Source organism: Glossina fuscipes, unplaced genomic scaffold (genome assembly GCF_014805625.2).
Source record: "Glossina fuscipes isolate IAEA_lab_2018 unplaced genomic scaffold, Yale_Gfus_2 28, whole genome shotgun sequence".
NCBI lineage: Eukaryota > Metazoa > Arthropoda > Insecta > Diptera > Glossinidae > Glossina > Glossina fuscipes.
The window spans coordinates 2925202-2946700 of NW_023998423.1; the positions used below are offsets into that span (position 1 = coordinate 2925202).

The following is a 21499-nucleotide window of genomic DNA, read 5'->3' on the forward strand; positions in this document are numbered from 1 at the left end:
GAGTCGTTCTGCCGGTTACACACGTCTACACAAACTTAATATACTCTTAGACTATAGTCGGGATATGTAGGGCATAAAAAGTCTTGAAATACTAATACTTTGAACACGTCAAACCCTATTTTTATTTTTTTACGTAAAACAACTTTAAAGAAACCTTAGCTTCTTTATGTCATTTTTAACTTACATAATTTCTAACCGACTCTCGTTTAATATATACTTTAAGTGCACGCACACAAGTTTTTTCGATTCACTACGTTATATGGGCAGTGATAAAATTTTGTATATTACCTAAGAAAAGTTCAATACAAGTAACCGAACAGTGAACAAGAAAATTGAAAATTTTACGTAAAAACGAAAACAAATTCAATAACGAAATTTCCTTAGATTCATTTACTATAAATTGTACACAAGAAATGCAGAAGCATTCCGATACGAATTATAACTGAGAGAAGCAAGATTATCTCAGAAATGCGAACAAAAAAATCACTTTTGAAACCGACGCCCTTCACTGTAATAGCGCTTTTCAAGACTCAGTGAGAAAGATACTAGCAATTAAAGAGTTACTTATCAAATGCTGTTTCAAACTTTATACAACTTTTAACGGACGGACGTACGGATAGACAGCGTAGATCGAGTCTGAAAATGACTCTGAATCGATCGGTATATTAAAGAAGTCGTCTATCTTAAGCCCTTCTGGCTGTTACGTATTCCCGCGCAAACTCTCTGTACCACACACACTGGTACACACAAGTGATATTGGGCATAAAGAAGCTTCACTTCTTCTAAAGAAAACAAGTAAGACCACTATAACATCCCTCCATACTCTAATTTATCCATATACCAATTTTTGGAAATGAGGCCAAAAGAATGATCAAAATAGTAATCAGATCCTGTCTATATTCAATAGGAAGGACTCTGCCCTGAGCAAAACACGTCGGTGTAACAAATCTCACCAGAATATCTCAAAAATTGCAACCTATGGGCTGAACGCAAGTATAAAAGACGGACAGATAAGCTCATATCGATTCAGAAAATGATCGCTTTCAATAAGCGATATGTCTCGGTATTCTAATGTTTACGAATTATATAAAAATTATTCAAACGAAACCTAGACTATTAACATTTGTTTCGCTTTTTGCAAAACGCCCTAAAAAAAGTAAAATTTGACTTATAAGAGCCCTATGAAAATCACTTGCTTTTGTTTCTCACACACAAATCCCAGACGTTCGCCAATAACGGGCTAATGACTTTACCTTACAAATAGCAAAAGTTTATCTATTGGAAAGGCACAAATTCTGTTTAATATAAAATATAAGCAAAGTAAGTCTGAGTTTGGGTTAGAAAACGCCGTGAACTATTGTCTTAACCGGATATAAATTACGAAGCGATTTGTTTTTAAACTTAAATTGTCGAGTGAAATGCTCTTAAAGATTTTAATAAATTGTGGAAATCAAATTTCCTAAAGCAAAAATTGTCCCACCGTGCGTTCACACAACACTAAGCTGGCGTTGTATTCAGTTTTGTATTTTTAAAGTTTTTTTTTGTGTTTTAATTGTGTTAAGCAAACATAATTCGTTAAACGAGAGTAAAATAACATTTCAGTTGGTATTTTCATGTCGTGCCATTAAGACCATCAAAGAAAATGAAAATAGAAAGCAGAAATAGAAGAAAATAACAATAACGCGTCTGGCCATTTAAAGCGAAAAATGAAAAGAAAAACATCGCAAGCACGTCTTGCATTCGGAGCAAATGTCAGAGTGCAATAATGATACAAAATTATCATAATCAGAGAATAACTTCCAGTGATATAAAGTTGGCGCCTTGCGTTTTATGCTACTTCCGGTTGAAACACAGTAACTGTGCTAACCCTAAGCGTGTGATTGGCCAGCAACAAATAAATAACAGAAAAGAGGATTCAAACAAGTTTTACATGAAATCAAAAACAAGAGAATATCTTAAAAACTAAACTATCAGCAAATATGACGGAAACGTGGAAGCAAAAATCGAGGTGAGCATAAAAGGGCGTGAAGCAGAGTGCCTAGAAAATATATAAATATAAATCATTTTATGTACTCGTGTGGCCCTTTACGTATTCTCAGAGTATCACACATAAGTTTCGAATAGTTTTGAACTGAACTAATTGCAGCTGTTTTCAGTGATTTTTCAAATATTAAATAAATTTTAGTCTATAAATCTCATTTGACCTTGACATATACACACATGCATTTACATATCTACATACATATATACATATATATATATATATATATAAATAGGCACATATACTTAGATGTGTGTTTATATATATACTCACATAGGCAAAGATATATATATATATATAGATATACATATGTATATGTACGTACAGGTATGTATTGGTGTTCTAGCTTTCCCGAAATATGCCAATGCCACGATTTTACGTTTTTAAGTAAATCAACTCAAAACCCACACGCACTCCTATGAAAATCTTAATGTTACACTTAATAACTCAGGTTACAAGAAAGGCTCGCCCTATACTTTTCCATGCAAACAAACAGCCTAGCCGATGATTATAGTGCGTGAAAGAGCACAGCAAAGAAACACATGATGAACGATACTATTGTGGTATTTTAAGTTGTTTTAAGTTGTTTTAAACGCGCCCACGGCATATGCGGTTATACTCATTTCTCCTTTTGACTTGTGACAAAGAAAAATTGAATCGAGAACTTTATAAGATATATATATATATATATATTGTTATAATGTTTTGATATAGTATAATGTGTTTAGATTATCTGTTTAGGCCCTATGCTGCTCGGCTGCAGTACGCCAAGTCTATCCGTATTTTATAATGCCAAAGTGTCTCGGCATAAAACGGTCCGTAATCTTAATGGTTCAGGCAGATTGAATGCCTAGTGCTATTAGCGAGTAAAACGCTTGGTTGAGTTGCTTTATGAGAACTGCTTTTCTTTATTTTCTTAGGCACTATTTATACTAAATTTTTACACTAAATTATTCTTATCTTATTCTAAACAGGATTGTAATTGCTTACTAAATTATCCTTATCACACACTAGATTATTCTTATATAAACAGAATTATCACTGTTTACATGCGAAGTTAAGTGGGACATTTTATTTTATCAAAAGGGTTATGCTGAAGTGGCATAATTTTGTCACACTTCAAGTGGATGCATACGATAGTATGCGATCACACTACAGTATACATATTCTGGAGATATGAATTTGAAATTTTTACTCGGCTTCTATCTGCAAAAAAACGGGTAAATGGAAAATTCCTATACATTCGCGTAAATCTGGAGAAAAACTCGAATATTTTTTAAATTTCCCTCCATGTTGCCTATTAGCTATAAGAAATTAGTTGTGGTCGCGTTTGGCCGAACTTTTTAATACCTCCCACCAGTTTCGAAAAATCTATTTCCCTAATCTATCCATGGTATATCATATCATACATCCATTTTGGCGCACTTCATAAGCAATTAAATATTTTAAAAACTCCATTTTCCATTATACCCTACACCACATTTGGTACAAACGTGTATTCACTTTTTGCGGATGCAAGGAACACACAAAAGGACTTGAAATGAAGCCAAGTTTTACAAAACGAATCGATTTTGAAGCACATTTTGATATTTTTCTGTCCATATGTCTGCTATGTTTTTTTGTGCGTAACCTACAGCGGGTAATTTTGCAGGTATTTTGGGCAAATTCAATGAGCTGACGGCCCAACGATGAACACTGTATTTCTGATCATACCACTTCCCATATGTGGTAGTGTATAGTGTGATCTTAGTTGATTTGATTTTTTAAGTACCACTTGTAAGGACTTTAGTAACATTAGTAAAACTTCATATCCTTCCTTCTCAGTCTAGCGGGATGACATCATAAAAAGAACAAAATCTACCAAAAATATCTATAAGTAAATTGTACCATAACGTAAAAGAAGATAAGCCCATAAAGTCAAAGCGAATAAACGTTCGCATTAGCCTTTTGCTAATGGCCGTAGATCTTCCATACAGATACATCTTTCTTAGCGTGCATCCAACCGCCATACGCTGGCTTATGTATTCCGCAGAAGTTTCCCATACGCTCGACTCTTTTTTAATAAGTAAAAAGATACAGATGGAGATAAACGTACAAGGTTTTAGTCATGAAAATTTTGAGATCTACTTTGAAATTCTAAACTCCAAGCCCTTCAATTTGACGGCTGTAATTCGAAAACGATAAGATAAGAAGAGCTTCTTTAGTAACTGTGACCTGACCCGCGAACCAAACTGACTGCTACGTAAGGAAAGTTACGAAGTGAAGTTTGCGCGTTGATGGAAATAAAACACCTTTGGAGATATTTGATGGCCGTGCCTATCCTTCATAAATATTTAACAAATCTAGTATATTTCATAAGGGGATTGTAAAATACTCTTCTAGTTCATGGATAACAACGATTTTTCAAAAAGCAAACGTAGTTTGCTCACTTCATCCTTTTTTCAATCTGAACTAGGTCTGATTAAGTTCTATTGAACTTTATTATAATTGGCCTTATTGTCGCTGCTATTGTTACTATTATTCCTCTTTGTGTCTTAAAAGTGAAGGTTGTCGAATCGAAATTTGTTACTGACTTATTTATTCGAAGTCACCGACAAAAGGTCTTACATTTACTATTATTATCCCTGTTGTGGTTGATGTTGTTGTTGTCGCCGTTATTTTTATTCTTATTGTTATTATGATTACCATTATCTATAGCAAGTAATTCGCTAAATCAGTCGGTAATGCACTGTGCCTAATATGATAAAGTCCCTTAAAATTAATTAATTAATTTTAACAAAATTGAAATCAGAAATCCCTATGATATTCAAATGTACGTCAGCTCTGATAATTCATTTGCTACACAACGTTACAAAATATTCCAACACCTTCTACTTATTATCCTGTTTGATCGCCACTACATATCCACTTATAGGAAAGATACCCTGCCCTGTTCGTCAATTATGTAAAAAAGCGATTTTCTTATTGGCTTGAAATCATAAACTCTGCCCTTTTTCCTGTTCGCATAAACTCTTTCCTGTCCTGGAAAATGACTACAAAGCTGGTGAGCGAGCATTAAGTTCGTTATCGACCACAATAAAAAAGCTGCTTTTTGCTATTTGCTTTTAACAAACAGGGTATAGGGTATATATAAACTTTCTACTAGAATTAGAAGTCTTGAAGAAAATTGAAATTGCATGCTATGTAAATCGTGATTTTTATAATTGTTTTCTATTTTAGGAATTTTCCGCTCTTTACAGTTAGATTTTCGCAGTCATGCCATAAAAAAGAAGAATATTTAGAAAAAATTAAAATTTTCCTTTAAATTAATAACTGAAACTCCAATTAGTTTTTTAAACGTTAGCATATCGAGGGAACATGTTCGGCATGATCGGTTCGCTATTAGATAAGGACACGTCTTGAGCCCAGACGGAAGCTTCCGTTAATACCTTATAAAAAAAAGGAATTTTTTTTAAATATTTTTATCGAAATAGACGGAAAACTAGATCTGTTATGAAAATTGCTCTTTCATACCCGTCGCAGAAGGCATCGAACACTTAAAACGCATGGACATGCGGCTTAGGAACTCTATGCCTCATAGTTGATAAGTTGAATAACTAATAGAGCTATGTTTTCCCACATTACTCTATTGCCTCCGGTGCACTATGAATTCGTGTCACCTCAAATGACGAACAGGTACCCAAACATGACTAATAGACTTTTCTTTTGATAATTCCGTGTGAACATTTAAAAAGATTTCATGTCCTTTCTTTAAAAGAAATATTCAAAATCAAAATTAAGTCTTTATGATAAGTTAGTACAGTTGGTTAACCGTAAGTGGTTGTAAGCAGCAACAGAAAGATTTTGTTGGTTTTTAAACCTAATTCTGCAAAAGTAACAAAAAAGGCAAACCATTACATTTCCATTCGGCACCTTAAGACATACATGACTACAAGACGATCCGGCCTTTCACACCCATCAGAACCCATGCACCCGCTGTATCGGTCGGGAACAGAATATAACATATATTTTCCGTTCAAATTTCGCGGGCATGACTCTGAGCGGTCGTGTGAAATATATCCTCTATACGCGCGACATGATGTTGGTAGGAGAAAAGCATGAAGGGCGGATAGGGAAACGCCACAGGCTAGGAGGTGAGCGCCCGATGGGTAAGTGCGTCACCTTCAACGACCGAGCGCTCACTACATCTATGATTACGCAGCAGTCTTAATTAATGTACGTCCACTACACTACAAATTGAACCCGACTACACCGACAGGATAGTCGCGCTTCTTAACTATTTGTCTACGTGATAATTCGTAGGTAATTATATAAAGAACCACAACCAAATCTATCCAATCCGTATTATTTTATATAATAGTTAGTAGTAGTTAATGATTGACATGGAAATTCTATTAAGAACGAATTTGAAAGCTAGTTTGAAGCTTGACCATTTTCAGATCACAATTTAGACAATTGCAAATGGAAAATCGACTGTTTTTGCTTATTTTTTCGAGTTTACGTGCAGAGAGTGTTAGAAAAGTATATGAGCAAAAGTTTGTTTATTTAGGCAGAGTTTTAAGATTGTAGCCGTGAGTTAAAAGGATGAACAGAGTCGCGAACGAACAACAAGCAAGCAGTTAGATAAAGAGAAAGGCGTAAATTGAAATTAATTTTCATGCTAATGAAGATTCTACAGACTGCATGGTGTCTCCGACACACTTTTCTATGTCTTGAAGATGCAACCCTTACTCCGAAAGGCTGACGAAAAAGCGGACTTACAACAAATGGACAGAACGACACACAAATAAAACCCAAATGAATTTTAGCTTTTACATTGATCAAGATTATATAGAGTTTATGAGTCGATGAACCATTGACAAATCTAACGCTCGCACACCACCCCGTCTAGTCCGCCCTTTCACCCATAGTCGGTATAAAAACATAGCTCTTTATCTAATACCCGCGCCACAGTCTATCCCGTATGTTATCAAATCATATCGAAACTTCTTACATAACTAACAAACCCCAAAACGCATACGCACACATATTTCCAATAACTGTTTTCTATAATGACAAATTATTCTCCTTCGTTGAATAAACCTATCGATAGCATTCGAGAAACGGTTAGAAGTCATTCGTAAACAAAGTAGCATAAATAACAAAAACTCTATGCATGTGTTGCTATTATATTTACAAAAATAATCATGTAAACAAATGCTAAGCAACTTTTCACATGTAAGCACTTTGATTGCTAAGCCGACAAACATACACAAGGAACACTCATGTACGTAGAAAAGTATATTTGTGCAAACGTAGAAACACCAAAAAAAGGATATACACATCGCCATGAAAAGAAAAACAAATGCCAAAGCTATACATACGAGTATGGCTTAAGTAAATTTCAGTTTAGCATTTTCTGACATAGTATGCATTCCTTTATTATTTTCATATACCCTCCCATCCTCTATAGGGGGCATACAATCAATCGTTGTTGTTGTTGTTAGTAATCGGTTTGAAAGACATAATGTTTCACGTCTTTTTATAACGTAAGCTAAGGTCATAAATTTCATTTGTTCGTGAACTTTAATACCGACTAGACAGACAAAGCACTTACTTACTCATGTATAATATAAAGCAATTTTTTAAAATGATATGCTCTTAAAGGAAATAAAAATTTTGTCTTAATTATAATTGCAGTTTGCCATCACTTGAAAGCGATAGGCTTTCAATATCGGAACCTAATTTAATAGGTGGGTTTATTAAATTGCTATAAATAAATACCGCGCCTTTATACTTAAATCGTTCGCACTGTTTGTATTTTTAGATAATCGAAAACGTCTCGATCGATTTTTAATAAAACATCCTCACGAATATATATCGGTTGATGATCTAAAGTTTTACCGCCGCCACAAGCCGTCGGGTAAGTGCAAGATTATCTTCTCGTTTCTCTATCTCAGCCCTATCCCTATCTCTATCTCTCCCAATTTATCTATCTGTTTATCTATTTCTCCCTTTTATCTTTCTGTCTCTCAATCTGTGCCTCATCCTCTTCTTTTTGTCCTTCTTATTTCTTCTTCCTAGCCTATCCTCCTCATCTATCACTTTGTCAATACTTTTACATTTTCTTGTTGATACCGTTTACATTTCCGCAACTCTTAGATTTCCTCACCAAATCTCACATTTGCCTTAGCCTCAGCAATGAGACATCCGCGCTTCCTTTTTGCTGCCTAAGATCCGAGTATAGAAAGCATTTTTTAACTTGGAATCTGAATAACAAAGCACTGCCTTTAAGACGTGCCACTTCACTAAAGCTGGCTGGTTTAATGCCTTTTAATCGGTCTGAGCATCAAGACTGTTATTTATGGTATACACCGGAAGATTGGAAGAGGTTAATAACTTAAAACCGCCCCTATTTTCCATAGAATCTTACATTTTCGTACATTTTTAGTTGCCGCACATTTCCTATACGAAAACCAGAAAGTTTGCGTTTAACTGGCTTGATGGATACGGAACCAGAGTATCGTTCGTCATTCATCACTCCTCCCAGGGTAGGTCGTTCTATGAAAATCTTGCCACGTGAAATGTTTCGGATACATTCACCACCTAAAGAAAACCCAGTGATATCTACTAACACTACTCCCCTTGAAGATGCAGAATCTACGCAAGTATTAAAGCAGAACCGAATAATAAGAGAGAAAGCCGCTGAAGAGCACATAAACAAATCGCATTTACAAGAAAGATCCTTCATGGATGACCATCGCGATTCCATGCCCTCAGAATACAAAAGGCAATTTGTACAGTTTCCCATCGAGAAGGCTCATTCAATACCCCAAATAACGCACATTAAGATACAGGGCCATTTTCAGGGGGTCCCTGAATATCAAGATTGTTTTAAAATGTACAGCAATTATGAGAAACCGGCTGCTCTCAAAAAAGCTGATAATTTAGTGATCTCAGGATCGGAAGTGCACTTGAAAACAGAAAATTCCCAAACCCTACCTGAGTATCAGGAAAAATTTCATCAGCCACCTAAAGAAATGAGTAAAGAGAAACCGTTAAAGACTCAAGATCATTTGCTTGTTGCTGGCGAATTTAGCAAAGATGTGCCGGAATATTATGAAAGCTTTCAAGACCCACAAATCAAACAAATGCCCGAACGTGGCAGGTGTCGTGAACCGTATTTGCATCTGAGAGGTAAAATTGAATTTAATCCTGAGTATCGCAACACCTATTTAGATTTTCCGCGTTCAAGGCCGATAGTACCCAAACCGAAATCCACTTTTCGTTTGCCCACCACTAATGTGCATATATCCCCTAAGAGCTATAGTGACAAACAATTACAAAAAACGCCACCTATGCTTACAAAAGCGAATGATTGCGAATCGAATTCGAACGGTCCAAGTATTACAGAGCTCGGTGCACCGGAAATAACAAAAACTCCTGAATATCGACGAGCTTCTTACAATTATCAATTACGGGAAAGATCGCCCATACAAAAGACTGTTTTGACAACAAGTAAAGAGAGTAAAACTTTTAAAAATCCAAAGACAACGAGCGCATCAGCTATAGCTTTAACTCAAATAAAAACCACTGCCCCAAATCTTAAAGATAGGTCATCCCACCAGCCAAAATACAGCAACCCGTCATTATTAGACACTCGAACTACTTTAGAGAATTTGGCTTCAACGAAACTCCACAAAACTCCAAAATTTGGGAGAAGAGCTTCGGCTTTGCGAAATGCGGATAATTGCCGAGAGAAAACATCGATAATTGAAGGAAACCCTAAGTATAATCCAACACAACGTCGAGACATTGGATTAAACGCGGAAAAAATGCACGACTCCTTTCTAGTACTGGAGAATAAGTCGAACAAACATTCGCTTTGGGGTTGAATTTAATCTGATATTTATGTGAATAAAAATTAAATTAAAATTTACAAGAAAAGGTGCTTTTTACTTACATATATTTACACTCAAGATATGTTTGATGTATACGTGCGAAATCCTTGAATAAGCAAGAACATTATAGTCAGGCACGTCCGACCGTTGTGTACCTTACTTCACTTCGCGTAGTATTCTTCAGCAATTATTTTCGAGGTAACACACTAACAAGAGTAACTTGTTTCGATCCAAAGACATGCTTACACGGAAGACGACCCAAGGCTGACGTGGTCCATATTTAGTAACAATTAATCTCTTTGTCTTGTTATTAAAAGCTTGGGCTATTTTAAGTTTTTATCGGTGTTACATACATCCACGCGAACTTAACATACGCTGTAGCGCAAGCGTTGCAGCGTATAACTGCGTTAAGCAAAATAGCATAGAGCATTTAAAAGCAGGTTTTGCCTTCCATTTAAAGTTTAACGAGTTTTGTTTGTTATCTTATCGTCAAAAAGATAAATTTTTCTCGCACTCCCTATTTTGGCTAAACGCACTGAGTCAGGCACCGCTCAGTTAACAAAAGAAATTCATTAAAATGACATGAAAGTAATAATTTAAAAAGTTACTATGGAAGTAGACAATCACATCAAACCACCGCATAAAATCCTGGGGTACACAATACGTAGTCGGACCCGGATCTATGTATCTTTTATAATACCTCGCGTACTCGAATTATTAATATTTATCGTGGAAATTGTAGCCGACAGTGCCGTAAGTTATCAACATTTCAAGGTTCGGCAATTGGCGTTTGCGTGGTCTACTTTGATCCTTATTTGGACACCGCCCTTAGTAACATTTTTAATAATAACACGTTCCGAAGGTTATAGAAAAGAGTCGCAACAGAGTTTATGGAAATTTTTAAGTCTACAGCTATTGAAGTTACTAGTGTTTCCAATCTTTATGATTTACAAGTAAGATTTTTTTCTTCTATAGATATTATCGGTCCAATCAATCTAATCATTTTTGTTCAGTATATGTGTCAAGCTGTTCTGGTCAGTCGAGGCCTTATTTCAAAACGACAACGATGAAGAACGTATGCTTTGTTTAAGCAAGACAGAAGCCACTTGCATAAGCGAGTTGTATCATTTGATACAAGCCTACGGGCAATCGGCACCGCAAATCATCTTACAACTCTATCATCTGTTAACGCAAGACATGTTTAGAAATTATGAGACCAGTAAGTATCTAATCGACATAAGATCAGTAAGGTTTTGAAACGTGTAAAGCAGTTTCTTTCATTCCCAGCTACTGTGCAAGCTATTAGTTTGATATTTTCCTCATTCAATTTGGCAGCGATTACTACAACCTATCAGAGATTCGCCAGTCAAAAGCAAGTGGGCCGCCCTTACCCTTGGGCTACTAAGGCGTCCGCTGAAAAAACCCAACGGACTTTAAGAAAAAACCAATATTTAAGACAAGAGTTATTGCGCAAGAAGCGGAATTCCGAACGTACTATTCATATATTCCCCGAAAGTGAAAGAATTTTAGAGAACTTCAATAGAAATCGCGAGGAAAACTTAGCAGGAGTACACAATGTTAACGATGATGTTGTCGACAGTAAAGTCTACTCAAGTTCTAATGCGCATACAGCGAACGCCATTTTCAGCTTTGAAAATATACTAGAAGATGGGGAACATGCTCCTGAAGAGTTGGCTCCTTCAGTACCGTCTAAGACTACAGCTCATGACATGACAGATCCTTCGAAGCTTTTCTCCCGCTCTTTAAGCCAGATGGAAACTTACAAAAATATGTTAATACTAAATGCTCAACTCTATATACACGACACTATACCAAGACCGCCTAAACTGCTCACGAAAGACTTGAATGAAAGTCAACACCATGAAGAGCCACCCAATCCAGTGAATGAACTAACATTAATATCTAGGGATGAGGTCGACTTCTTTCTACCCCATTCTACTCTTATTTTAAATGGTGTGGAACGCGAAGATTTCGCGGCGAAAACCATAGCATTCTTTGGTTGGATCGCATTCATTATAATGCGGATGCTGGCATTATCCACATTTTGTGTCTTCTACCCCAAAGATTTTCTAATCATAATATTTGTACACTACCTTGTAATTTTGATTGCTTTGCTTTTAGAAGCACGTGCAGAAAAGAAAGTGAATCTCTTCTCATTTTGCTTTTTGTTGGCCTACATATATATTTATGTGATCTTAGAGTTTCGTCTGAAATTTAAGCACTTACGTTTCTGGCTGATCGGTTATTGCATATTTACTGTGACTGAAAATGTCGTCATGACAATTGTATGGTACCGTTGCGAAGAATTCGAGTCTTGGTGGTTTTATTTTATATGCGAAACAATAATCTATAGCGGTATACTCTTCACAGCCTCTGTACTGATTTATTATTGCATTTTAAAGCCTAAAGACATTGTAGTTCTATTAGAGGATAATGGAAACTCTTAATAACATAACATGACAAACTGGGAACCGTAACCATAACAATGAATTAAAACTTTTGAAAAATAATTTATTAACAGAAAATTTGATTTTTCTTTCATTAATTTTTCATACATTCGAAGAAAATTCTAATTGCCATCGATTTTCTTTAAAATATATTTTTTAAAAATCTTCGTTCCCCTTTCAACATCATGTGCTCTAATTCGGGTAATCTGAGTGAAACGCAAGACAGCTTCAAAAACCCAAAATTGAAAAAACCCACTGGTAATTAGTTTTTTACATTTCTTAATACAACTTGGAACAAAAAAAAAAACTAATTTTAGCAACTCGTAATAAACGTTACGAACAATTTCTATGGCAGGAATTATATGATGAGTACATTCGCCACAACGAACGCTTATTTAACACCAAACCAGACCCGGCTATTACTGAATATTTCGATGAATTTTGTAAAGATATGCCCGCGGAAGATGAAGCAGCTAAAGAAGCGTTAATGGACCGCTATCCTCTCTACTATACAAGAGCGATTACTTTGTGGAATCACAACGGAGACATCACTAAAGATTTTAAGAAGCGTTACGTTATAACACGTCCGGTGTATGAGCAAACAGAGCAATTTGGTTAAGTTTTTCTTTTTTGATATTTTCTAAACTTACATGAATTGAACGTCGAGAAAAATAAATAAATTGAGAAATAAATGTAGATTGTGAAAATCCCGTAGGAATTTACCGGAAAGAATTTATTCATACTGAGCAAAAAGGAAATATACTACGCATTTCAAATTTGGATATAAGGTTGCACAAACCTTTTTAGATTTTCTTAAACACCTACGAATCCTGCGGCGAATTGTCTACTCAAATTCTGATAATTTACTAACTTTTGAATTTTTTGAAACATTTTTCTGAATAAAATATAATATCGTTTTGACCGCGAAATTATTAAGAGATGCCAGATTTCATATTTATATAAGAAGAAGTATTTGCACGCCAGAGTTATTATAGCACCGTTTATAAAAATCCCTATAGGCACTGATGTCTTATTAGAATAGAATGGTCCTTAGAATCACTTTTACACCTTGAAACTTAAGCAAAAGAGAAATTATTAAAATTAGAATGTCCATGAAGTCGTCAAGTGGAGTGAAGTATGTCTACTATTCTGCACAAATCCACGATTATTGTATTCTGATGGACGCCTTGATTTTGTTTGTTCATAGATAAGACTCTTATTCCCACGTTTTTTTCTTTTTAGATTATTAATGTTTATGTACAACACAGATAGTACAAATGTCCGCGCAATTACTTGAAGCTGCTACATTTAGGTCTCTAAATGTTATACAGACCATTGCATGAATTATAAATAAAGACAATTGAATACTAGGCAGCGAGTTCCAGCTGTGCTAGCTGCAAAATGCAATTATTGGTTTAATAAGAAGTAAAAGTTGTTTAATAATTTCGGAAACGGCATACCGAAGTTCCTATATATACGAATGCAAACGTTTTTGCACTTATACATGCGATATGCAGTGAGCAATTGTAAAGATTGTAAAGAAAAAGAAAGGTCGGTAACCCTTTTTCATTATATTTCTTCTAAGCACCTATTATTCTACATCATATTTGATGGTAAAGTCTTGAAGTCTCGAATTAACGCAGTAAATAATTAAATAAGTTTCATGCAATATTCATTGCCATTCATTAGCTTTTTTTAAAAAGACCTTAGATTTTTAAAAATAATTCATTTGCACTATAATCGAAATTTTTATTCAGAAAGCACTCTATTGACATTACTAACAAGCGCTGACGTGGTTTAGCAGCAAAGTTTGTTATCTACGGATTATTTTCGCACAATTGAATTAAATTTTCACGGAAACTATTAAAAAATAAATGAACTAAAAAGTTTTTGGACTGAAAAATGATTAAATTAGGTAAGTACGTTTCTTGTGAATAATAATCTATAGTCGGCTTTTAAAACCGGCCGACAAATGAAATGGTGAAGGGACTAAAGAAAACGGAAATTTGTTATGGATTATATAGACAACTTTGTATAGGAATATAAAATTAGTCTGTGCCTTTGGAAGGCGAATTCATTGAATTTTAAAAATCGAACCAAACGTCAGGAAGCTTACATGAAACTTATCGATGTCGCTGCAAAACATGGTGAACATTGTTGATATGATACAGCAAACTCTGGCAGACCTTATTTACAAAACGTGTTAAAATTTTCAGTGTCTCTACAAAAAGTATTTCTTGTTGCGTTTTTTTCGATTAATGGTTCTTTTCTGCTTTCGAGTCTGCCGCTGTAGTTTTCGGGCATTAAGCCAATCCTCTCGTCAAGACATTTTATTATGTAAAAGTAAAAATTAAAATTAAGCGCCTCTCAATCGCAAATTGTTTTTCGGCAATTCACATTGGTTTTTCACTATTTTATATATTCTTTTTCTAGCACTTTCGTTGTCATTGGCATTACTACTAAACGCAACATACATAAGCTGTGCCACTAATAATGCTGTAGACAGCCATTTAAGTTCCAAAGATCTACAACGCCTACAAAAAGTTTTCGCTGATGGAATTGCTTCTAATGATTTGCAGTCTATATTTTATAGCAGTTTAAATGTAGAACCTACTAGTGATTTGGAAAGAACTAACGTTTGTCAACGTTTATTTAAAGTGCACGCAGCCTCTAAGTTAAAAGTAAGTTTAATCTCTACTAAGTTCATAAAAATTAGCATTAATATGTTCCAATACTAGGATTATGAAAAAGATTACTATTTGGTTGGCGCTGCTAGAACATTAAAGTGTCCTGAGAAGTTACCGCAAGAGATACTCTCGAATATTTATAATATACCAATGCCTATAACATCAACGCAGGAAATTTTTTATCGCATAACAGCTCATAAATACTTAGGCGTGCAAATTGATGAAACTACTTTAAAAAAATTGGTAAAAAATCTTGAGGGTGTGCTAATGAAAGAGGACTCGTTGACCAGTTTAGGTTATGCTTTCAATGTTGCCTCCGAATTAAGCCCAGAATCTGAATTTGTTACCGAGAGAATTGAAGATGCCATGGTTCAAGCAGATGAAGTCGATGGAAAAATGCTACAATTTGAAGGAGGCCTTAGTGTAACTTCTTTGATAATAACCGGTGCATTTAAAATTTCCTCCGATTTTAGTAAACCCCCACCCGTCGATGCACAACAAGCTTATAAATTTGCTAATTACTTCCTCAGTCGGCGGTCAGTACAAACCCCTAAAGGAGCACACATTCTAATCGAAGCTTTAAAAAGTTTATCGTCTTTGACACCGCAACTTGCTCCGATTTGCATTCAGCTTATTGGCAATGGCCAATTGCAAGCGGATAGTCCCCGATTAGCTATTGCAATTGTTGATCTCTTGGGGAAACCTTTGAAAGAATCTCCTCTGAATATTTTTGGAAAAGTTTTATTACGGAAAGAAGGTACAACTTTAGCTCAAAAAGTACAATTTGCACCCAAGTCCTCAGATAAAACCACTTTTATGGCTGATTTATCGCCTTATAAGCCAACAAGGGGCCTCTACGCGATCGAAATAGATGTTAATTCCAAATACAGTCAGAAAGTAAATTTCAAGATTTTGGGTAAAGTGAAAGTACAACAACTAGAGCTAGGCATTGGAGAATCGGATGCAAGCTCATCAATCAAAAAACAAATTGTAGCTTATCCAAAAACGTTGCCTGAGAAGTTGGCGGCTGATCATACCCAGAGAGTTTTACTGAAAGTATTATTAATTGAAGAGGGAACCACCGATAAGGTATAAAATCAAGTCAAATATTAAGTATTAGATGAATCAACTAATTAATTTATTTATTTGAATCCTTATAGACCATTACGGTTCATCAAGCTTTTGTCCGTTTCTATAACAAACAAGAAGACTTGGAAGTTATATACGTCGCCGAACAAGACTCTAGCAAAGTTTATAAATTCGACATGGATGTGGGGGCACGAGCAGGAGATTTTAAATACAAAAGCGGACTTTACGAAATGGTCCTAATTGTAGGTGATGCTTCACTTTCCAATTCTTTCGAGTGGCATGTAGCCAATTTGAATTTAGATTTCCCGCATAACGTAAAAGGTAAACAGTTATTATCCATTTGCAAACATTTCAATACATCTAGTTCATTGGCAAAAATTTGCAGCTGCCATCAAAAAGCAACCAATACGATCAGTATTACCGGAAATAATTCACCAGTTCCGAGCACCTGAAAATCGGCCTCCCCGCTTAGTATCAGATATATTCACCGGACTCTGCCTGACGCCGTTAGTGATATTATTTATTGTTTGGCATAAACTTGGCATAAATGTCTCGAACTTCACGCTCGCACCTAGTACAATAGGTTTTCACATTGGTTTCGGCGGTATTCTCGTTTTGTTTACAGTATTTTGGCTTAAGCTAAATATGTTCCAGACATTGCGCTTGCTGTTGCCCATCGCAACCTTCACATTCCTGTGCGGTAATCGCCTTCTAAGACGTTTGTACGGTTATCGTTCAGCTAAGGCATCAAATGCAGGCGCATTAGCAACATCATAAATTTTCCCTTCGAAAACTATCTCTTTTAATTTTAAGTTTAATAACGAACTGATTTCTGGATAAGATGATGCACACTTTTCTTACGTTTTTTATAAAATTTCTTAAAATTATTGTCGAGAAAGTTTGTGAAAATTGATTTGCTCACGTAGATACGGATTGTCACATGCATAGCTTCTAGTACGATAACGTTTAATTTATTAAAAGTAAAATCGCTCGGAAGATGAGAAAAATAATACATTATTAAATATATGTGATAAGGCCTCTCTTAGGACTGATTAGGACTTAATTGGATTTAAACGACTTCCGCCAAAAATCCTTCAGTGTCCTCGGTAACAATAGCATCAATATTGTAGAAAAACGCGTGTAGTGATATAACAAAGCAGGAAGCACCTACAATTTTATGCATTAATATAACATTATGTAAAAGGAACCGGAGCCATAATACCTAAAGTCCAAAATAGTGCAGATCCAGCTCCCACCAAAAATAATATAGGAAGGGAAGCTATGTTTATCGCCATTATCTGATGCGAAGTACTTAACTGGTGGCCAAAAATTGAAACCGATGCTTGCAATTGCCTAATTTTGTGGCTAGCCGCGGCAACAGCGACCAATACAAGTAAAATCAAAGGGGAAGTAATGCTAAAACAAAAACAAGAAATTAACACAACACCGTTAAAAAATCATCGCTATAAAAAAACTCACAGACAATAAATCATCAAAACAATAAATACAAATATATAATTGCTTTTGAAATAATCCAAATTTCGCACAAAACGAGCTGTTAAGCGTTGCATACTGGCGGCGGTTTTGAAATTTGAAGTATTTATGAATTCCGACCAAGGACGTATGGATTTGCGGACCAACTGTAGGATTTCCATGGGGCTTGGTAGTTTCTGCCATTGATTGAGCGATGCAAAATCGAATTGCGATTTGGTACTAGTTAGGGGAACGTTCATATCACCGCTTATATCCACTTTCACTTCTTCCATTGCCGTGTGTACAAATGTTTTCTACTGATGACGTTTTTTTTCTCGTTTCCTGCAACGTATTTACAGATACATATAAGTAAAGATATTTGTTATTTTTTGCAAATTGTTTGTTAGCACTTACTACTAAGCCTTACTCAAAACGGAAAGCTTTCTTTAAATCCAAGGTTTAATAAAATTTAATATTGCTTAAATTCTCTGGATGTTAAAAAATGTTCTTAAAATTTCGTTTAATTAATTCGCAGTTTCTGACTCATGTCTATTTACAATTTAAAAATTGTATTATTATCGAGTTATCGATAAATCGTCTTTTTCTGGGATTTGTTTTACGAGTTAGAATTAGATAAAAGAAGAAGAATTACGCTCTTTTGACATCTCACTGTCTATGCACAAGAAAGAAGATACTCCAAATTACGTCTTCAGGAATCTAATAGCTGAGAAAACCCAAGTATTGGACAATACTGGTTGGAATCTTTTGTACACAGACGGCTCAAAATCTCCTGGTCTGCCTCCTGCTTGTGCGGTGGTAGATGCTACAGGACGGGTTCTTCTCAACCACATATTTCACGAAAGCACTTCAACTTTCATAACCGAAGCCAGAGCTATCCTTCACGCTGCCAACCTTGCCCATAAAAACAAACTCAAAACCGTCATTGTTACTAACAGTTTGTCTGTATTACTAGCTAACCGGAACCCTTCGGCTTCGAGATGGAGCTCCATCAACAAATTAAGGAATATAATTACTACACCCGACGGAAAAATTAAAATGTTATGGGTACCAAGTCACATCGGTTTACTGGGAAATGAGCAGGCTGATCGAGCGGCAAAGTATGCTGCTTCTGCTCCTCTAATTATGGATGATGTCATGGAAAAGTTGGATCTTCAAAGATACATTGGAAGAAAAGTTAAAGAGAAAATTGCAGAAGGAAATTTACAATACCATCATCAACACTACTCTTGCATTAACCCTCAATTAACTCCACCTCTATATCCAACAAATGTTGAGAAAACCAAGATCCAAACATTTTCGAGAATTCGCCTTGGTCATACAATTGCAACTCACCAATGGATCCTGAAGAAGTCTTCTCCCCCAATCTGCTGTTGTGGACAAACTCTTACTACAAAGCACATTCTCTGCGACTGCCTCAACTTTTCCTTGGCTAGAAGTATTGCATTTGGAACAATTAACCCTTTGAACATTCTACAATCAACTTCAGAACAGAATATCAATTCAATATTTTACTTTATTAATACTACTAAGCTTATTATCTAATATCCATTTGTTTAAATTAGAGCCGATAGCCTGTGTTGCTAGTGCTCAATGTCTCTTTTTTTAGTCTAAGAACTCAATTCATTAGTCTAAAATTAAAATAATAATAATAATAAATAATATGTTAAAATGTAAAAAAAACACGCTTATTTTTACATGCAAATATAAATACACATTATTGTTTTGTAACGAATACAAATTGCGGTAAATAAAAGGTAATTTCAATATTTACTGGAGTCCCCGCGAAATATTGCGAAGAAAATAGCATAATATAAATGCCATTAGCTTCGTTCCTTACTGAATTGGAAAGTTCCTAAAATAAGCTTATCATTTATATTCAGTTTTGTACTAGTGATGATTCAAAACTATGTATATCCTTTTACTTCTAACATATATGAATATCCAGAGCAAGCAAAAATGCTTGGAAGAAATAATATTTAAATGTGTTACTATGCTCCGTGGAGTGGTTAAGCAATATGTGATATTGACGCACCGCTTTGTGTACTTCACCTGTGCCACTTATTATTTTATTATACGCCACAGCGGAGAAGCAAGCTTAATAAACTTAAAAGTATTCTTTGTAGGTTGCATTCAGAATTTTTTAAATATTATCTTTGGTAAAAGAAAATGGAAAACATATTAGCAATTCTGAGGCTAATTTCACAAAATTTTAGAACCCCTTATTAGCTGGATATGTATACGTATATGTATATGTATATATATTTAATTGTATATATGAATATACGAATTATTCTTCTTTTATACGCATGAGTATGTTAAATTTTTGCGGGCAAAAGGATTTCAGAAGGACCCATCTTCTATTATAGCATTCCGTCCCTGTCCGCCTGTCTGTTTTAGTTTCTTGTGTTCAACCTAAAGTTTACAATTTTTAAATGGTTCCAGTTCATCGCCAACAAGTCATATAGCTCTTTATGCATACGTCTGGTCCAAAATTTAAATTATTGTGTTATGAGAATTTCAGAAGAAGAATATTATAAGCGATTTTGCTCGAATCCTAAAAATCTTTAGCTCTCAATGCTTTCTTTTCTGGTTTTAAAAAAGTGATTAGGGTAAAGTTTATCTAGAGAACGGAAAGGCATTGTCAAGAAAAACCACGTCGTGACGTCCACCATTAATTTGGAATCAATCCACTTAGCTTGTCGCTCTGCTCTTCAATTCCTTTTGTTTGAGACCAATAACGATGGTATTGTTAAGAAGAAATTAACACAGACGGACAAACATGGCTTAATCCATTCAGAACTTTACGCTGATCAGGAATACATACACTTTATAGGATCTCGGGAGCTTCCTTTTGGGTGTCACAAACATTATGAAAAATGAGTGTACACCCATGTTTCGATGGCGAATATAAAACAGTGCAAGAACATTATTGTCGGCCAAGGCCGATCATTAGATACCCTACATTACTTTGTCAAATACAGTTATTCACTCAGTCACTATTCCAGATCATTTCCATGCACAGGCATACTTTTGATTACTTCTGAATGTCCAGAACGTGGCGTGATCGAAATTTAGCAAACTTAATTTACTTCCTAGAAATCCCATTATTTTTCAGTTTTCTTCATAGATAACTAATCAAAAAAGTGAACCAATCCGAACTATTTTCAATGGACTTTTTCGTTTGGTCAAAGCACGCCAGGGCACCAAATTTCATCAAAATATCTGAAAAATTGCGACCTGTAGGTTGAATACAAAAATGCATGAGCAAACAAGCTTCGTTTTCATAACAAAACTTAACATAGATCGTACCACAAGTGGGGCACGATGTAACAGGTAAAAACACTGGAATAGGCTACCGCCTACTATTAAACACCCTATACCACCCTGCAGCTATTCATATAAGGATGAAGCACTCGAAAAAGCGATCCGATCCGAGCCATTTTCTTGGATCAAAACACATCATTAAAATAATATTGAAAACTGACAGTTTTAGTGTTCAGATTCTTCGATATTCGAGTGCCAAGTGATTCCTTATATTTATTTAGAAGTTAGGCTCATTCGATTCTTTGGTTTTTCTAAATGTGACTAACCTCTTAGACTTTACTTACGTACTTGTGGTAATTGTAAGGAAAGATTACAGGCTGTGGAGTAGGAGGAAACGTCCGACTTAAGAGTAAAAATATCGGAAATGGCAAGAAAGTGTACGGCACAGCGGGTTAAGACCGAGAAGTCGCGGTATTGCGTTGCGTGGTATATCGGCAATTGAAGAATAAGCACTTGAGTACGCTGAAAAAGCCGAGTAGTCCTAATAAAGCACTTAATTAGTGAATAAATTTCTTT

The 21499-nt window shown here is 35.3% G+C and overlaps 5 protein-coding genes across 7 annotated transcripts; 4 read left to right on the plus strand and 1 right to left on the minus strand.

Annotated features, from left to right (window-relative positions):
- Positions 1 to 1909: 1909 nt before the first annotated feature.
- Positions 1910 to 9915, plus strand: LOC119636283. The gene is made up of 5 exons (XM_038031585.1): positions 1910 to 2008; positions 7721 to 7773; positions 7848 to 7943; positions 8183 to 8411; positions 8472 to 9915. The coding sequence occupies exons 1-5, from the start codon at positions 1980 to 1982 to the stop codon at positions 9913 to 9915; spliced, it is 1851 nt and encodes a 616-aa protein (XP_037887513.1). The 5' UTR covers positions 1910 to 1979.
- Positions 9916 to 10530: 615 nt separating this feature from the next.
- LOC119636284 lies at positions 10531 to 12549 on the plus strand. Its single transcript, XM_038031586.1, has 3 exons — positions 10531 to 10874; positions 10935 to 11140; positions 11209 to 12549. Exons 1-3 carry the CDS (start codon positions 10531 to 10533, stop codon positions 12387 to 12389), a joined length of 1731 nt encoding a protein of 576 aa, XP_037887514.1. The 3' UTR covers positions 12390 to 12549.
- A 25-nt stretch (positions 12550 to 12574) lies between these two features.
- LOC119636587 lies at positions 12575 to 13008 on the plus strand. Its single transcript, XM_038032028.1, has 2 exons — positions 12575 to 12647; positions 12707 to 13008. Exons 1-2 carry the CDS (start codon positions 12575 to 12577, stop codon positions 13006 to 13008), a joined length of 375 nt encoding a protein of 124 aa, XP_037887956.1.
- Positions 13009 to 14053: 1045 nt separating this feature from the next.
- LOC119636630 (dolichyl-diphosphooligosaccharide--protein glycosyltransferase subunit 2) lies at positions 14054 to 16986 on the plus strand. 2 transcript variants are annotated; one of them, XM_038032114.1, is made up of 5 exons: positions 14054 to 14304; positions 14823 to 15070; positions 15128 to 16165; positions 16237 to 16486; positions 16551 to 16986. In XM_038032114.1, the coding sequence occupies exons 1-5, from the start codon at positions 14292 to 14294 to the stop codon at positions 16940 to 16942; spliced, it is 1941 nt and encodes a 646-aa protein (XP_037888042.1). In that variant the 5' UTR covers positions 14054 to 14291; the 3' UTR covers positions 16943 to 16986. The 2 variants fall into 2 exon arrangements, with proteins under 2 accessions (XP_037888042.1, XP_037888041.1); XM_038032113.1 differs by lacking the exon at positions 14054 to 14304 and adding an exon at positions 14633 to 14732.
- Positions 16987 to 17092: 106 nt separating this feature from the next.
- LOC119636631 (prenylated Rab acceptor protein 1) lies at positions 17093 to 18319 on the minus strand. 2 transcript variants are annotated; one of them, XM_038032116.1, is made up of 4 exons: positions 18066 to 18319; positions 17645 to 17980; positions 17388 to 17581; positions 17093 to 17332 (listed from the first exon to the last, which is right to left on the minus strand). In XM_038032116.1, the coding sequence occupies exons 2-4, from the start codon at positions 17929 to 17931 to the stop codon at positions 17235 to 17237; spliced, it is 579 nt and encodes a 192-aa protein (XP_037888044.1). In that variant the 5' UTR covers positions 17932 to 17980; positions 18066 to 18319; the 3' UTR covers positions 17093 to 17234. The 2 variants fall into 2 exon arrangements, with proteins under 2 accessions (XP_037888044.1, XP_037888043.1); XM_038032115.1 differs by having other exon boundaries at positions 18053 to 18318.
- Positions 18320 to 21499: the final 3180 nt, after the last annotated feature.

Coding starts and splice junctions, on each gene's coding strand:
- LOC119636283 (XM_038031585.1), top strand. CDS start 1,980: ATGACGGAAACGTGGAAGCAAAAATCGAG. Junction 2,009..7,720: donor ACGTGGAAGCAAAAATCGAG/GTGAGCATAAAA, acceptor TTATAATTGCAG/TTTGCCATCACTTGAAAGCG. Junction 7,774..7,847: donor ATCGGAACCTAATTTAATAG/GTGGGTTTATTA, acceptor TTGTATTTTTAG/ATAATCGAAAACGTCTCGAT.
- LOC119636284 (XM_038031586.1), top strand. CDS start 10,531: ATGGAAGTAGACAATCACATCAAACCACCGCATAAAATCCTGGGGTAC. Junction 10,875..10,934: donor CCAATCTTTATGATTTACAA/GTAAGATTTTTT, acceptor ATTTTTGTTCAG/TATATGTGTCAAGCTGTTCT. Junction 11,141..11,208: donor GTTTAGAAATTATGAGACCA/GTAAGTATCTAA, acceptor TTTCATTCCCAG/CTACTGTGCAAGCTATTAGT.
- LOC119636587 (XM_038032028.1), top strand. CDS start 12,575: ATGTGCTCTAATTCGGGTAATCTGAGTGAAACGCAAGACAGCTTCAAA. Junction 12,648..12,706: donor AAAATTGAAAAAACCCACTG/GTAATTAGTTTT, acceptor AACTAATTTTAG/CAACTCGTAATAAACGTTAC.
- LOC119636630 (XM_038032113.1), top strand. CDS start 14,648: ATGGTTCTTTTCTGCTTTCGAGTCTGCCGCTGTAGTTTTCGGGCATTA. Junction 15,071..15,127: donor ACGCAGCCTCTAAGTTAAAA/GTAAGTTTAATC, acceptor TTCCAATACTAG/GATTATGAAAAAGATTACTA. Junction 16,166..16,236: donor AAGAGGGAACCACCGATAAG/GTATAAAATCAA, acceptor GAATCCTTATAG/ACCATTACGGTTCATCAAGC.
- LOC119636631 (XM_038032116.1), bottom strand. CDS start 17,931: ATGGAAGAAGTGAAAGTGGATATAAGCGGTGATATGAACGTTCCCCTA. Junction 17,582..17,644: donor GTTTTGATGATTTATTGTCT/GTGAGTTTTTTT, acceptor TTTTTGTTTTAG/CATTACTTCCCCTTTGATTT. Junction 17,333..17,387: donor TGCACTATTTTGGACTTTAG/GTATTATGGCTC, acceptor ATAAAATTGTAG/GTGCTTCCTGCTTTGTTATA.